The 17,048-nt window shown below is 53.3% G+C and overlaps 1 protein-coding gene across 3 annotated transcripts in view; it reads right to left on the minus strand.

Moving 5' to 3' along the window:
- Nucleotides 1–13,835, minus strand: part of Slc6a9 (solute carrier family 6 member 9) — a 37,332-nt gene extending 23,497 nt beyond the window's left edge. For 2 of the 3 annotated variants that reach the window (XM_038333181.1, XM_038333184.1), the window contains exons 1-2: nt 13,692–13,835; nt 5,191–5,299 (exon numbers count right to left, since the gene is read on the minus strand). In XM_038333181.1, coding sequence (XP_038189109.1) covers nt 5,191–5,220 — 30 coding nt within the window. In that variant the 5' untranslated portion in view covers nt 5,221–5,299; nt 13,692–13,835. Of the gene's footprint in view, nt 1–5,190; nt 5,300–12,747; nt 12,941–13,691 lie in introns of those variants that run through there. The other variant, XM_038333182.1, reaches the window with a different exon arrangement.
- Nucleotides 13,836–17,048: the final 3,213 nt, after the last annotated feature.

Consider the following 17,048-nt stretch of genomic DNA (forward strand, 5'->3'; position numbering starts at 1 on the left):
GTTTAGGGGAAGAAAATGGCACAGGGTCTGGGACTGGAGGGAGGGCTCAGTGGCTGAGAGTGCAGACTGCTCTGCCAGAGGGCCCGGGTTTGGTTCCCAGCACCTGCATCAGATAACTCACAAGTACCTATAACTCTAGTTCCAGGGGATCTAACACTCTCGTCCGGCCTCCACAGACTCCTGCACTCTCACGCACATAATGCCCCCCCACCATGATTTAAAAAATAAAATATAAAAAAATGTAAAAATAAAAAATAAAATCTAAAACAAAACAAAACAAAACAAAAAATCAGGCAGACCTGCCAGGCGGTGGTGGCGCACACCTTTAATCCCCAGCACTCGGGAGGCAGAGGCAGGCGGATCTCTGTGAGTTCGGGGCCAGCCTGGGCTACAAAGAGAGATCCAGGACAAGCTCCAAAGCTACACAGAGAAACCCTGTCTTGAAAAACCAAATCAAGTAGGCCTAGGTTCAAGGCCCAGATGGTCATTCTCTCACCAAATATAACCTTAAGTGACTTGCTCAATTGTCTGGTTTCAGTTTCTGCTTCTCTAAAATGGGGTAGCATGGACACTCACTGAAGCCAGCTAGTGTTAGTAATAACAGATAGATACATAGTAGGTCCTTACTATAAGCCAGGCTCTGCCTAACCACATCAGGCCTACTAACATTAGCCTCTCAGGACCTCATGATGTCAGTACACTCTCCTCTCCACTTTGGAGAGGCCTCGCTTGAGTAAGTCTCCTAAGCGGCCTCAGACCCCACTGACTCAGCTGCTCACTGGGTCTGTGTCGTGGAGTATGGGTCCCTAGACACTCCCTTACTTCCTGCATGCAAAGATTGAGGGCCAAGGTCCTGGCTGGGTCATTGACTCCAGGAAGACCCAGTCACCCATGATGCCCAAATGCTGCTCACTTCCACCCAGGGTGGGCTCTGGGCTCTGGCTGCCCTGCACTGGGCTGGGTGCCCAGAACAGGCAGCCCTGGCTGGATGGCTTTCCCTGGCTCTGGCCATGGGGACAGGAGGCAGCAGCCCAGCTGGGCCCTGGCTGTAATGAGGCCTCATTAGTGGGATCCAGCTGCTCCATCCCCACTTAAGGAAGCCGACTCCCCCAGCCCCAGCCTCTGACTTTTCTTAATAAGAGTGGGCATCCTTCCAGAGGGGCAAGGAGTCTAGGGGCCTTGTTGTCCTCTGTGGCTCTGCAGAGAAGGTCCTGCTGAGTTGGATTAAGGCATGCTGGGTGTGGGGACAGCTAGCAGAAGCTGTGTGAGAGGAGGCGAGGCTGTAGGCCTAAGTAGGTGGGCTACAGGGAAGAGGAGAGGAAAGAGAGAGGGACAGGCATAGGGAGGGCAAGTCCTTTTCCCTCAGGATCTCAATATTCCATTTTACAGGAATAGCTCTTGCACATCTGGGCCCAGTGGCAGGTTGTTGCCTAGCCTGGCCTGGCCAGCAGGGCACTCCCCTATAGCACGTGTAGTTTCTGAGCTAAGAAAGTCGCTGCATGTGTCAAACCCTTTGCTGTGGAAGCAGTCACTGTGTGCCATGGCCTGTGACAGTCGAGTACCTACCGAGTGCTAAGCACACTGCTGAAAATACACTGTGATCCAGATGTGTACTAAGAAAGAACTCACTATGTGCAGGGCGTTAGGAAAGCACTCATTGTATGGTAGGACCTGCAATAGCTTATACACACACACACACACACACACACACACATATTGCTATATCTAAAGATATATCATTTGCCAGATGTGTACTAGGAAAGTGCTCTATCAGAAGAATGCCTACTATGTGCTGCGTCCAATGCTCATAGCTCTGTGTCAGTCCCTGCTGAGTCAACTATTGTGGGGTAGGAGGTCTTGCGCTAGGTAAAAAAAATCTGTGTATGCCAAACCCTGTTCTAGGCAAGGACTAGACATGGTAGACATGGTTAAGTACCCACTGTGCACCTGGCACCATGCTCCATGAGTACCCACTGGGTAGCAGGACCCTGCGATAAGGGGTATGCCCAACATGTACTAAGTCTATACTAGCTAGGCATTGGCTACATGTTGAGACTTATACCCTACCCTGTCAACTCTGTCAGGCCCTTTACCAAGGGAGTGTCCAATATGTGCCAAGCCTTCTGCTTGGTGATCTACCACTGTGTGCCAGGCCTGTACTAGTTGAGCACTTGCTAAATGCCAAGACTAGGTTTGGTGAGCCAGTATCCACTGTGTGCCAGGCCCTGTGTAGATGCTGCAGGCAGGAGGTATTCAAAATCCTCATGCCAAAATACAATGGAACAGGTCAGGGTGGGGCAGCCCCAGGTGGCCTGTGGCACTCGCAGAGCCTTCTGGGAGTTAGAAGCTCTGGCACCAAAGACCCTGGTGTCAACTGACTCTGGTATTATTCGTTAGGAGGCTTCCCAGTGGCAGAGGCAACCAGTGTGTCACACATGGGAAGAAGTAAGACTCAACACATAGGTAGGGACTGAGAAGGCCAACATGGAAACTTAGTGTGAGACGGGGGGGGTAGGGAGGACTCAAACTGTGGCGGCAGGGGTGCCCACATTGCCTATTTTAGGCTGTCCTCCTCCAGTTCCTGTCCTTGGAGACCGAGCCCTGCCCCACATGTGTACAGAGACTCTAGGTCTTCATGGAAGGACCACCTCATCCAACCCCAATGGCCCCAAGCATCCCAGCTGCTCCCCTGCTTCGAGGCACCCTGGCCAGCTGGGTTCTCTTGCGGCCCTGTCCTAGGAACCACTGAGCCGTGAGGAAGGCAGCTGAGCTGGCCTGGCAGAGACCATCTGGGCTGAGAGTGGGGAGAAGGGCACATGCAGCAAGCATGTGGGCCTGGGCACGTGCTGGAAAGTGACTTGCTTCTTCCACGGGACACCTGTTCCAGAGGCCAGGAAGAAGTATAGAGGATAACACAGAGTGTTTACTGACAGCGAAGACACCCGAATAGCCCAGGTCCTCACCCTCAGTCATACCTGGGACAAAGGATGACAGAAACAAGGATCCCGTGGTAGGGAATCACCTGTCAACTCTACACGGCAGGACACCAAGAAAGCAATACCACCACAGAGAACTAGAAAGATCCAAGGGCCATCAGCTTACATACACACCCCTCATCACCCTTTCTTCTGACCTTTCTGGGCACCCTAAGGAGCATGTCTGCAAGGAATTTCCCCAGCTTATCTACTTGGTCTTAGGAGACAAACACCCAAGAGGTAGAGACTTAGCTCCTGTGTCAGAGAGTAGAACTGGGGTTTAGCAGGGGCCGGCTGCCCAGGACACCTCCGAGGCTGTATCCTAGAGACAAACACTGAAGGAGGCAGCATCTGCTCCAAACAGACTCAAGAATAGAGCAGCCCAAGGTCATCAGCAGAACGGAATGGAGAGGCAGAAATTAATTTCAGAACATCTACAGGGGGTGCCCATGGGACAGATGCTACAAGCCTCAAACACAGCAATGGGTAAAAGCTAAAGGGCAGAGGACACTGAAGAAAGCAAGCGTCGGCTATCTTTAGGCACATCCGAGTGCTGGGAATGGGAGTCCCAAGACAGCATTCCCGCCCACAGACTGACTGGCCTGGCTGGCCAGCAGAGAACAGAGTCCTGGAAGCTCAGCTGGGGCAGGGATTATGAGACCTCGTGATTCACACTTCACTGTCCTGCCCGCCTGGGTCCCCCTTCTCTCCAGCCTGTTTAGCCTTTCCAGAGTCACACCAGAGAAAAGGAACAGCCATGTTCGGAGGGCTTCATGTAACTCGGCGTCTCCAGAGCAGGAAGGGGTAGAACCAGACACCACATTCAATCAAAGACGTCGCAGAGGAAAGGTCAGGTCCTCTCGGGTCTTCACAGAATCCACCTTAACCAGTGTGCTGGGAGTACAATCTCTCCCATCTGCGTATATCCCTGAGAACCCTGGTTTCAGATCAGCTCAGGTACACTGCGAAAAGCTTTACCGTTCAAGCCCACCCCAACAGGAGCAGGTGACTCTAGAACAGGCCCGAGGGGGGGGTCAAAGGGCTGGTGTTTAGAGAAAGGCTGCTCACAATCTGTTCCCCCGGACCAGGGCCCGTGAATCACAGAAATCTTTGGTGGGAGACAGAATTAATTTGGAGAGGGCTCAGCAGAGACCTCAAGCCAACCAGCCTTTGACTGGATAAAGAAAGCAGTAGAAGGCACAGATGGGTGGGGGTTAGTGAAGGAGGGGTTATCTTTTGTCTCTGGCTTCCACCACAATAACAGCCCACTTTGGCTCCTCCCTGACACAAGATCTCAGGGGCAAACACACAACCTAGCACTCAGGATTGGGCCTGCATCCAGTGCCAACCTGCTCCATCCTCCTCACTTTCTCCTCAAGAACGTGACCCAGGGCCAACCATGGCTATACATGCTCATACCCGATCTGAAAGAAGGGGTTTACTTTGGAGTGGGCATGAGGAACTGAGTCAGGGACTGGGAGCTGGGGGTTCTGGGCAGGGCTGGAGAAAAGATCTGAGCCTTTGCGCCCAGCATTTGGGAGGCAGAAGCAGGCAGATCACATCTACATAGGGAGTCTCACATCAACACCCAGAGCTGTACAGTGAGACTCTATCTCAAAAAGGTAGGGGTGGGGAGGGACTTAACCTAGGCTTTTGTTTATCGAAGGGCCTCACCCGCACCTTTCCTGAGCTCTAAGAGCAAAGGAAGGGCTGTGGCTAGGGCCATAGAGGAATGGAGTTATCGGAAAAGCCTAGCAAGGCATTTATTACTTCCTGCAGTATGAAGGCCGCAGAGAAGCTGGCAAAATTGAACAGGTCTGTGCATGCCCCGCACTGGGCTGGCATGGGATATATTCACAAGTGTCCTACAGTTCTCTCAACAGGACAACCCATGACCACTCTACAGTACCTCTTCTGACCAGGATGGCACAGATGCGCTCTGATCCTTGGCAGGCCTTTGCTGGCCTATGGTAGAACCAGCCCACTTGTAGGCTTAGGGCCTGGTGCTATCTAACCTGCTGGGTAAGGGGGTTACCTGCTCAAACCTGAGGCGGCCCTGGCACATGGGACCCATGGTAGTGCCAACCCTGGCCCTGTGGAACCTCTTAGCTGCCTTCCCCCCCCCCCCCCTGTCAAGACAAGCAACTAGCAGGAGACCTCACAGGGTAATGTTTAGGACACCCCTTCCTCCATAAAGTCTGGCCCCTGTACTTACCAACATCCCTTTGGCACCTTTTCCTACCATGGTGGCGGTGGGTTGGTGGACCCGGAGACCTGGATCACGCCTGCAGACTCAGTGCCCTTCAGACAACAGGCCTCAAGAGCTGTGGAGAACAGAGTGAGGTCAGGCTCTAGACCAGACAGGCTCCCTGGGCTCCCCAGAACAAGGAACAGGTAAGAGGTTTTACATTTTTTTCTTTGGGGGGGGGGGTGAGAAGGACTATAGGGAGTGGGAAGTTTATCAGAAAGGTTGCTAATGCCCTGTCAGACTCAAAGAAAGGACTATTCAGGTCCCGGCACCAGAGACTGACAGCACTGCAGGGTCTCTGAAGGAAGGAATCAGTCTGAACAGCAGAAGCGGGAGGGAGTCTCCTTGTAAACCTTTGTGAGGATGGAGATGGTTTCACAACCCAAACCATTCTCAGGCAGAAGGCAGGGAAGGGGGAAGGAGTATGATCTGGCACCGAGCCCCAGAGTGAACATGGCAGGAGAGAGAGCCTGGCCTCAGGATGTCTGCGAGCTAGGGACTCACAGTGTCCCAGTATGGAGCCTGTGGGTATCTGTGAGAGGAGGGACACTGCGGATATTGAGGAATGAGCAGAGACTGGATTCCAACATGACATTCTTGTGATACGGAGCCCACACCACCAGTCAGAGGAACCTAACTTCCCTTTCTCTGTACCCACTCCCTCTGCCAGGCCATTCTGCATCCTGCTCCCTTCTGAGTGACCCTGGGATCCAGCCCTTTCTAGCTGCCTTCTCAACCCTCCCCCCAGATCCCTTATTCTCTAGGCTTCCTGTCCCAATGGGCAAAGGTCTATTTTTGACTCTCCAGATGCCCAATCCTATAAAAGATAAAAAATGAACACAGAGCTGGGATGGGGTCCAAGTCCTTCATCATCTGTGTGAATGGCTGCAACCTTTCCCCAGGAGGGGAGGGGTGTCAGTTTGGATCGGTGGGCACTCCCCAGCCAGGCAACCACAAGTCCCCGTGTTCCCCTCAACCCCGCCACCAACCCTAGCGCCACTCATCTTGGGCTCCGGGGTGGCTGGGCTTGGTGCTGTTATCACTGATCATGCAGGACACACCAGACGTCGTCACACCTCCTGCTTTTACCACACGGTCTTCTAGTTGTACCGAGTAAAATTCTGCAAGTCCTTTAGGACTGGGCCTAGATGTCACCTCCTCTCTGTAGTAGCCCTTCCCAACACTGCGCCAGCAGAATGAGCGACAGCTTCTTCTGTCTGCTTTGTACAAACTTGTCCTAGTGCCCTTATCATCTCAGGTCACACATATTTGGTTCTGAGCCTTGTGACCCCAAGTCAGTGGTTTCTTGAAGGCTTCTTTATCCCTTTGGGCTCAGGCCCTAGCACACTGGCCAGCTAGCGAGTATAGGCTGAGTTATAATGAAGGGGCACTGAGGAGACAGGGGTCCTGGAAAGAGGTTCTTGTCACCCAGGGATTGTATAGGAAACTTAGAGCCATGTGGTGGGCAAGTGAGCTGAAGAGGAGGGGGAAATGGCAAAGCTCATGCACACATCAGTGCTCGATGTGGCCAGAACAGATCTCGGGAGGGAGCAATCTCTAGAGGGCCTTGAAGAGCTTAGTCATTGGGGGGGAACCTGGGGTTAGGCAGACCATGTGGTCCAATCTTCGCGGAGCCCGGTCCCAGGGAAGATTTGGCTCTGCTCCTGATAATTTCCACTTCAAAGTCTATTCAGAATCATTTGTGTCACCAGCAGCCACCAACCAAGGGCCACCTCTCACCCACAGGAAGGCAAAGTCTGGAGGAAAGATAGGCCACCGTTTACTTATTCAAATCAGTCCTTGATTCATTAGTGCCTTTGCCCCAGGCACTTGGTTTCCCCTTCTCTGGGCAGGGATGAAGAGGGAAGTAGGTGGTCAGTGGCTAGGGCTGGCATCTGCCTCTCGAAGGTGCTCTCTTAAAGAAGCCCTGCTCGTGGATTTGGTCTTTTGATAGCAGTCACAAGAGGACTGTGCCCTTCGGAAGGCAATCATACCTTCGTCCTCTTTAGTCACCAAACCCTTCCACAGGAAGGTCTGACTTCCCAAAGTTGCCTCTTTTCTGTCAAGGACCAGTAACAACAAAAAGGATGGCAGATGATACTACTCTAAGCCACCTTCCGGGCTGGAGGCCAGGTCCCTGGGCAGCTCCGCACACTAAGAGCAATCCTAGGTCTGCACCTACAGAGTAGCCTCACCAGGACATACTGAAGCTTCCCTGGCGGTTTGCCGAGAGGCCGATATCTAGCCTGGAAGGCTTGGGCCAGCTTTTCCAACAGACATCTCTGATCACACCCGGGCAGTCACTGGAGTTCTGAGTACAGACTGCAGCAGCAGCCTCCAGTAGCTTATGCTCTAGTAAGGACAAGACTGCTTAGCATCTGCACCAAAACAAGGTGGTGTGAAGCTTGGTGGCTTCTCCTGCCTTTACCATTCTGGGCAATGCCTCTATCCATCCACTCAGAAGGAACCAATGGACCACTAGAGGCACAGGTCAGTGGTGGTGCTTGACTAGCATGCTGGGGGCTCTGGGTTGGATCCATGGCACTAGGAGAAAAAATTAAGTACCCACGGGATGCCAGGCCCTCATCTAGATCCACAGACCTGAAATACCGAGACCCCAGACCCATTCCAACCCATACACGGAGCAACGCTAACAAGCAGCAGGCCACGGTCACTGTGGCGTACAGTGAAGACTTCAGCTCTGGGATCTGATAGAGTTAGATTTGGCCTCGAGTAGTCACTACTTACTACTTACGAACCTGAGTGTTATCCGACTTCTTCGTGGCTGACTTTTCTCAAGCTGGAGGGTGTGGCTAGTTATAAGCCCCTTGATAAGCCCAGGGGGTCTCTGCCCAATTTCTGTGTCTATTACAAGTTCTCCATATTTTCCTCTCTTCCCGTCCATTCATCTTCCCTAGACCCTAAAGGTTCACTCTCCTCCTAGGGTTTTCCACTGCCAACAGGCTATGGCCTGAACTCTTTACCAGGTATTTTAAGGTTGGCTACAATTACCTTCATTTGTTTCACAAATAGTTATTGCAGGTTTGCTCTAGGCCAGACCTATGCTAGGAACCAAGAACACAAAGGTCTCTCTGCCTTCCTGTATCCTAGACGGTTGTGGGGTGGGGGGCAGGAGGAATGGGGTGGGGGAGGGACTGAGGGGTGGATGTCAAACTAAATAATTATAGATGGAGATAAACAGTGTGCTGGAGAAAAGCTCTCTATATGCACTCTATAGCAGGTGACAGTCTGGACGGTTTCTCTGGGTAAAAGGACAATTGGCAAAGGTAAGGAACGTAAGAAGAGGTTAGAGGTGACCGGAGAAAATGAAACTGGCAAAGTTCTGGTCACCAAAGAGAAAGGCAAAATGAATAGATGAGCAGGGCAAGGACCTTTGGGGTCTGGATGTCCATCTTAGCCCGGAGATGGCTATTAAAGGCTGTTAAGCATTAGATCAAGCAGGAGAAGAATGGATTGCTGGAAGGGGCACCGCGAAAGCTCCACTCTTTGGATGTAGTTGCTTGCCTGTAGCCTCGGGTACTCAGGCAGCTCAGAAGGTAGGATCATCTGCACCCACAAGGATGAGACGAGCCTGGGCAACATGGGAAGACCCTAATTCAAAACAAAACAGAAAGGGCAGCTGGGTGTGGTAGCACAGACCTTTAACCCCAGCACTTAGGAGGCAGAGGCAGGCAGATCTCTGTGAGGTGGAAGCCAGCCTGATCTACAGAATGAGTTCCAGGACAAACAGGGATATAGAGAAAACATGTCCTGAAACAAACAAAGAAAAAAAATAGCCCACACACACACACACAAAAAACAAACAAATCCTCCCCAAACAATCTAACAACAAAAAAACAAAAACAGAAACAAAAGCCGGGTGGTAGTGGCACATGCCTTCAATCCCAGCACTCGGTAGGCAGAGGCAGGCAGATCTCTGTGAGTTGGCGGCCAGCCTGGTCTACAGAGTGAGTTCCAGGACAGGCTCCAAAGCTACAGAGAAACCCTGTCTTGAAAAAACAAAACAAAACAAAAAAACAAACAAAAAAAACCCAGCAACAACAAAAATAAACCAAAGGGCTGGAGAGTTGGCTCAGTGGTTAAGAGCACTGGCTGCTCTTTCAAAAGTCCTGAGTTCGATTCCCAGTTCTAGGTGGCTCACAACCATCTGTGACTCTAGTCCCAGGGATCTGATGCCTTCTTCTCACGTCCCTGGGCACTGTACACAGGTGGTGGATATACACATACTAGGTATGCACACTTACACATGAAATGAAGTATTAAAAAGAGAGAGAGAGAACATACGAATCGCTCAACATAGTGTACAGAAAACACTGACGCTCTTATGGAAGAGAAGTCATCAGCTAGGAATGAGATGAGCCGGGGCAGTGAGGAAGGGGCGTGGATCACGAAATTGATGCCCGTGCAAGCAAAAGGGCAGCGATGAGAGAGAAAGTTAGAAACACAACGGAACTTGGTGATGAACTGACTCCCTGCGGGTGCTGAGAGAAAATAAAGGGTCTTACTTAGTCCTGGTCCCAGGGACGAGAACGCTGGCAATACTGCAGGCTCGGAGAAGGGAGAGGTCTAATGGAGACACACTAACTGGGTTGTCTGTGAGTGAGCAAGGCTGATACAGAGCCCTTTGCTACTTGGGACTTTCCTCTTCTCCAAATGGGATTGTTGAATGGACTTTTTTTTTTTTTAAAGGAGGGTAGGGTCTGTTTCTGCATATGGTTTCAGAGGCTATAGCCAAAGATCTACTCATCAATGTGCCCATGTGAAAGCTCCTGGTTTCATGGTGACCAGGAAGCAGGCAGGTGGACCAATTACAAAATGTTCATTTTTATTCTTAATTATGTGCACGTGTGTGAGTATAGGCACGAGAACAGGGAAGGAGTCGGATCCCCTGGAGCTGCGATTACAGGTGGCTGTGAGCCCCACAACGTGGGTGCTGGAAACCTTTGAGTTCTCTGCAAGAGCAGTATAGAAGCATACAAGGGTTTTTTGTTTTGTTTTTCCAGACAAGGTTTCTTTGTGTAGCCCTGGCTGGCCTCGAACACAGAGATATACCTGCCTCTGCCTTCTAAGTGCTGGGATTAAAGGCAAGTGCCACCACTGCCAGGATTATTTTTAATTTTTATGTGTGTGTGTGTGTGTGTGTGTGTGTGTGTGTGTGTAAGTACACCCACATGGGTGGTGGAGTAGAGACAGGATATGTGTGTCTATGAAGGATATCACATTCCCTGGAGATGGAGTTTCAAGTGATTGTAGGCCTCCTGACATGGGTTCTGGAAACTAGGCTCAGGTTGGAAGAGCAGCCAGTGCTCTTAACCATCTCTCCAGGCCCAGACTGTGTTCTTACCCACTGAACCATCTTTCCAGCCCCTAGGCAGACCAATTTTAGGGGTCCATCTGAACCAAGTCCTCACTAGTAATCGAAGGTAACAGGTCTCCCTGACCTCAACTACTTCACAGTTTGGATGGAGGAGGCATAGTCCCTATTCAGTCACATGGAAGAAGTGGCAGGACACTGTTGGATGCATGAAGCATCCTGCCTGAGACCCCCAAGCCAGCCACTTGCTGCCATCTGCTTAACATGACACTCTTCAGCCTTCTCAGGAGCCGCTGTGGGCTCGGTCCCCAGTTGTCCCCATGCCTCTGCCTTCATGAAACCTTGCCCCACCTGCTGCTGCTGTCAGCCTTTCCACAGTAACCCTCATGAATGCAGGGTACTGACTAGCATGCCCGTCACAAGAGCAGCATGCTTGCTTGTGTCCAAGTGAGCCCCCCTCCAACTGGAGAGCTCTGCTAGGCAGAGGTGCGATTCTTCTGCATGCAGTTGGGCTGAACTTAAGACGAGTAACAGGCATTTTCTCTGAGGTCTCTGAAACCGCTTGGGCACGTTCAGCGGTCTCCTCTAGTCCCTAGAGCCCGTCCTGTCTCCCACTACTCCCACCGTCTTTTGACTCTCACATCTAGGATGTCTCTAAGTTCTTTTTTTTTTTTTTTGCCCACTCTTTGCTCTTTATCCTTTATCTTATCTTCTAGCGATCACAGTGTCAGACTTGCTTCAATTAAGAAATGGAACAGGTAACGTTGGCACTCGCCATTGAGGCCGAGGCAGGCAGATCTCTGAATTCAAGGCCAGCCTGGCCTACAGAGCAAGTTCCAGAACAGCCAGGGCTACATAAAGAAACCCTGTCTCGAAAAACCAAAAAAGAAAAAATGAAAAAAAAAAATAGAACCGGCTTTGTGAGGGAGCTGTCAGAGCGCTGGGTGGGTTTGCAGCTCCTTTAAGAGTGATTCGCGAGGGGCGTGGCCTGAGGAAAGCAGGCCCGAGAGGGGGTGCGGCCCCTTTAAGTAGCGGCTGGGCCACGACTCTAAGGCCCCGGGCAGGCGGGCAGCCTGGGGCGCGGTCGCTTTTGGAGCCGCGGAACCGCCCGGAGTGCCCACTTCCTCGAAATGAGACCGATCCGCTTTAATCAGGGTGCAAGGTGTGTTGGGGGGCGGGCGTTACATCAGCCACCACGTGTGCGTCTCAGCTGGCGTGGAAGAGGCCGCCCCGCCCCCCGCGGTGGAAAAGTACCGGGGTGCCGAGGTCCCCGCCCCCTTGCCCCGCCCCCGCCCGTCCTCGGCCCCTCCCGGGGCTGCGGGCGAGCCCCCTCCCGGCTCGCCGGCCTCCACTCCCGCCCGTGCGTGGCTCCGCTGCTGCGGGGCGCAGGCTGGGGGCGGGAGCCCTGGGGCTGCGGGAACCCAGGCCTCACCTGTGGCCGTCCGCACTCGCCCCAGGCGCGCCCAGAGTGGCAGTGTGCGGATTTGCCCCCCACCCGAGTAGCAGCCCCCCCAAACCACTCCCCGCCCGCAGTCTCTTCCCACTGCCGCAGCCACGCGAGTCGTGGACAAAAGAGAGCCGGAGGGCGCTGGGGCTCTTCCTCGCTGCTTCCCAGGAACCACGGACGCGCGGGAACCAGCACCCGGCGGGCGAGTGGGCGGGCAGATTAGGGAGGCCGCCGGCTGGGGCGGCTAGATAGGTAGCCAGGACGGCTGGGAGAGGAGGTGGAGCGAGAGGCTGCACGCGGGGCAGGGACCCCGCCGCCGGTTCCCCGCCGCAGACCCACTGGCGCCCCAGACGGACCGAAGACACGCTCCGGTTCCGGCGCTGCGCGCACAGCCCCGCGCCAGCCGCCCCCGACCAAGCCGGCGTCGGCACGCAGCTCTTCCCCCCCCATTCCGAAAGCACCCCCCCTCCCGTCTGCTTTAGCTCCTTGGTGACAGCGATGACACACAGACTCGCGCACCTACCCCGACCTTCGCGGCAAGACCGACATCCCGGTGCCAGCTAGCACTCACACTCAGCCACAGATGCCCGCAAGCATACATACGCTGTCGCATCCACGCACCGCACACACATCCACACGCTGGTCCTAGGGCTCAGCCTCCCAGACTCACAGAAACGCCCAGAACCATCACAGGACAGACCAAGGCGCGGGCCGCAAAGCCCCCTTCCCCCAGCTCTCTTACCATACTGCAGCCCCCGGCCCAGGCTTGCTGGGTCCGCACCGCGGTGCGCCCAGGTGGCTTTCTTAAAGGGAAAGTTGCATCAGCCTCCCGAGGCTCTCTGCAGCCGCCAGTCCACCCGCCCCGCCGCGTTGCTTGCGGCTCCTCCAGAGCTTGTTGTGTTTTGGTTTCGGGGAGGCGGGGGCTAAGAGTTTGGTGAAAGTTTGGAGAGTGAAGAAGGCTTGAGAAACCTAGCCAAGTCCCTCCCCTCCCTGAGCGGCTCCCCTGGCCGCCCTCCCCCGCCCTGGTCCCATCTCCTCCCTCCCGCGTGCCGACTACTCTGGCTCCTCCTACCAGAGAATAAAATTACAAGTGGCTCTAGCTTTCAGATGATTGATCCTCGCGAACCCCTGGAAGTGGGGCTCGGCGAAGGAGTCCTCTTCTTCTCCCCAGACTCTCTGCCCTTCAGTTGGGACCCTTGGAGGAAGCAGATGTCCTCCCCTTCGGGCTAGGCTTGGAACGAAGCCAAAAGGCCTGGGGCGCTTTGGGGGGCTGGGGCTGCATTTAGCCCGCCAGGCCCCTGGCTTTCTGCGCCTGCGTTCCCCCTAGAGAGAAGTCAAGAACAAATTCCGTTCCCTTTGGAGTAGTGCCGCTAGAGACTGGGCACAGCTGAGTAAGGCCTGGGACCCACTCCTTGGAATTGCAAGGCCGGGGAGCCCTTTCTCCCGGAACTTTCCAACGCTGATTTGATCAGCCCTCCCCAGGTGGTAGTGCTACTGGCGTTGTTTCCTCGGTGGGGAGACAGAACCTGGATTGCAGTATCTGCCGAAAGGCGCTTTGCTGAGCCCCAGTTTCCTCCTCGGCAAAATGGAGAGGATGGGTTAAAGAAATGCATGCCCACGTGAAACCCGTTGCTCTAGACTGGCAGTGGGGCCTGGTGTCGGGAATGGGCTTCCACGTTTCCTTACCTTGAGCGAACCACTAACTTTCCATCAAAGCAGACAGTACCGACTGCCAGAGGACCTGGGGCCTGTGCTCAGCTGAAGGGACATGCTCCGGATTCCACTCTGCGCCGAGTTCTCCTCATTGTCCAGGCAGGAAACGTTTGTTTGTTTATTGACGTTCAGGCTCCAAAAAGCAGGTGCATCCATGTCAGCGTTGCACAAGACTAAGTGGTGTTGAGAATCCACCGTGTTAATTTATAATCACCGACAGGGACGGCGGGTGTCCAGCCAGAAGACCCCTTCACTTCTGCCTCTTTCTAGTACGCATTGCATCCGCCGCCCTTTGCCAGGACCTGCTCGTACATGCTGCTCTCTATTGTCGTGGAACTCACGATCTGTTCATACTGTAGATCTGATCAGACCTGGGAAGACGCTTAATGTCCCTTTTGAGTTTGCCCTTGAACATAGCAGATACAGCCTGTGTGGGGTTTAAAGTCGGGTTTAGAGCAGGGAAGGAACACACACAGCTCTATCTAAGCAATCTGTTGTGTCTGTGGCCTTTGACTATGCTTGTGCAGAAGCCTCTGAAAAAGTAGCTGTGGGTCTTGCAGCAAGCTGAGCAGTTGTGTGTGTGCATGCGCCCTCAAGTCCTGGGTCTGGGCAGATAGTATCCAAGCACTTCTCAACTTTCCTTCCAGGAGTTATTCCCCTACAAATTGCTTATGGTCTCTTCTACCCTGCTTCCTTTCTAGATTATCCAAAAAGGGCTCCATTCCAAGACAAACAGATTGGAGGCTGTTAAGAGAAGCCACCAGGTGGAGGGAGAGATGAAATGAACCTAAAAGGGTTCTAAGAAAAAATTATGAGAGGGGTCTAAGAAAAAAATTTAATTTTTATTTTTTTTTTCTTGAGACAGGGTCTCACTATATAGCACTGGCTGTCCTGGAACTCGCTCTGTAGATCAAGTTGGACTCCAACTCAGAGATCCACCTGCCTCTGCCTCCCCAGTGCTGGGATTAAAGGCATGTACCAGTTGGGAGCTTTGTGTGTGTTTTTTGGACAGTGAACCACTATGTATGTAGCTCTGACTGGCATGGAATTTTCTATGTGCTCCCAGCCTGCCCTGAACTCCTGACAATCCTCTTGTCTCTGCCTCTGCTTCTCTGGTTAATGGCCCAATGAAAGTAGGTCTCTCTAAGGAGCCCATTGAAGGGCAGCTGAAGCAGGGATACTAAGAGCTGGATACTCAGGGTACACACCAGACTAGGGCTGAGGCTGAGGGAGGTTTGAAGAGGGTTTGGAGAAGGAGGTGGGCAGAGTTGGTACGACCAGAGAGTTTGGGATTTCAGGAGCAACGCAATGCAGCTGAGGTAAATATTATCTTAGGGGCAATTGGAGAAATTGGGGATGCTGACCGTGAGGCTTTTGCTAGGTTAACAGTGACCCAGCAGAAAGTATATCTGTAAACAAGATTAATGGATGTGCGTATGTTACCCATCTGATTCATAAAAAGCTTCAGACAGCCACACGGTTGCTCCCCGTGGGTCTTGAGGTGGAGTTTGAGAGACTTCCTGGTCAATAGCTGTCTCCATGAGACAGGAACTAGAGTGTCTGTTTTTTTCCAATCAGAATGAGGTCCCAGGGGGGACAGGTCCAGGCCTAGCCCAGGTCAGAGTTGGGATGGCCTTCATGCCTGGCAGGGAGGTCCCCACCCTGGGCAGCTGGCCCACAGGAAGAAAAGACATGGCCATTCAGTGGGAGAGAGGAGAGGTCAGATCTGAGGATAGACAGGAGGAAGGAAGGATGGGGTCACATCGCAACAGCCTGCTACCTGAGGGCAGGACAGCAAGTGGGCAGGCAGTGCTGGGCCACACCCGCTGTGGGTTTAGGTGTGTCTCAGGAACCTTAGTTATACACAGAGTTATTTCCTGGGAGGGTTGGGCCTCGCATCAGGTCCCCCAGTGCTGTCTGGGTGCCCTGTTTGTTTTCACCAACAAGCCAGCAGAATTAAGTCTCAGAGGACTTAGTCAGTCAGCATAGGTACAGGAAGAGGGTATCAGACTTGAGCCACTTTTAGAGGCTCCTCAATGGAGGGGTGCTGAGCACCCAGCTGTGAAATTCAAGGTGGGCTTTACCTTAAATTTGAGTGTGGCTTGATCAGCGGTCCTTCCCTCCTTAGAGTTGCAGCCTCATGGCCTGGGAAGCTTTGTGAGGAGGACCTGGCCTTGGCCTTGCTCTCAGGTTCATCCTCTCTTGAACTTGAAACAACTGTCATTACATGACTCCTCCCTGCCCTGACCCAATTCAGAACAGCTGCTTCGATCCATGAGTTTCTCTGGGGCTCCCTGGGTCAGCTCGTATCACCCTCACCCTTGCCATCTTAAGTCAATTCATCCTGGACCTCAGTGGCCCTGAACGAAATTAGGCATAAAATCAGGAAGCGTGGATTTGGGCCCCATCCATCCAGGTAGCCATCCAAATTTCTAGGGCCGTCAATTCTTAAATACGCTTAACAGAGCTTTACAGTGCCAGGGAAGCCAGCATTCCCAGCAACACTGTAGAGGACCTGTGGTCATGACGCGGAGCAACTATGCCATCCAATGTTCTCAGCATCCTACCTGCAGAGCGCCAACTTCCTAGTTCACTAAAAAAGAGAAGGGGAAGGGTGGCCCTGTGGACTGGTGTGGGCTGAGAAGTAGCCATGACAGATGCCATGACACCTCTCTCCTGCTCCGGCCTAGGTACTGGAGAGGGACTCCAGGAAGAACGGCCTTTCCTCAGGCCCACCCAACCCTGGTCACAAGGTCTGCAAAATGCAGGGACACTCAACCAAATATTTTTGATGCAGGGACACTCAACCAAATATTTTTGAGCATCCACTGTGCGCTGGGAATTCTGTCACCCACCAGGAATACGGCCCTGAGAAAGGAGGGGCTCCCACCTCCACACATGGGGTACTTGTGTATCTTTGTTGGCGTGTTGGTGTGCGGTTCGGTACGCGAGTCCCTCTGGAGTCCACGTGTGCCCGAGGGCATGAGTGGCTGTCGGCCTGCAGTGGTGCTGTTGTGTCACGGGGAGCCCTACCCACAATGTTCCGTGTGTGACCATCAGTCTGTGGTGCCCTGTCCATCTGACTGGCCATTCCGAGGACCCCTCCCTCCTCGGTGCTGTTTCAAGAGATGTGATGGAAGGACAGGGCTGGCTCCAGACCTGAGGCTGATACCCAGTGCGTCCCTGTGGTGGGATAAAGCCCTCCCTCTGTCCCTGCTCCCACTGAATCCAGAGCCTCTTTGGATTGGGAGGACAGGAAGAGGAGTGGCCATATGCGAAGCAGCCAACACCAAAATAGCTCTCCACCCTGGGGGGAGGCTTCTGTGACAC

Source organism: Arvicola amphibius, chromosome 6 (genome assembly GCF_903992535.2).
Source record: "Arvicola amphibius chromosome 6, mArvAmp1.2, whole genome shotgun sequence".
NCBI classification, from domain to species: Eukaryota; Metazoa; Chordata; class Mammalia; order Rodentia; family Cricetidae; genus Arvicola; species Arvicola amphibius.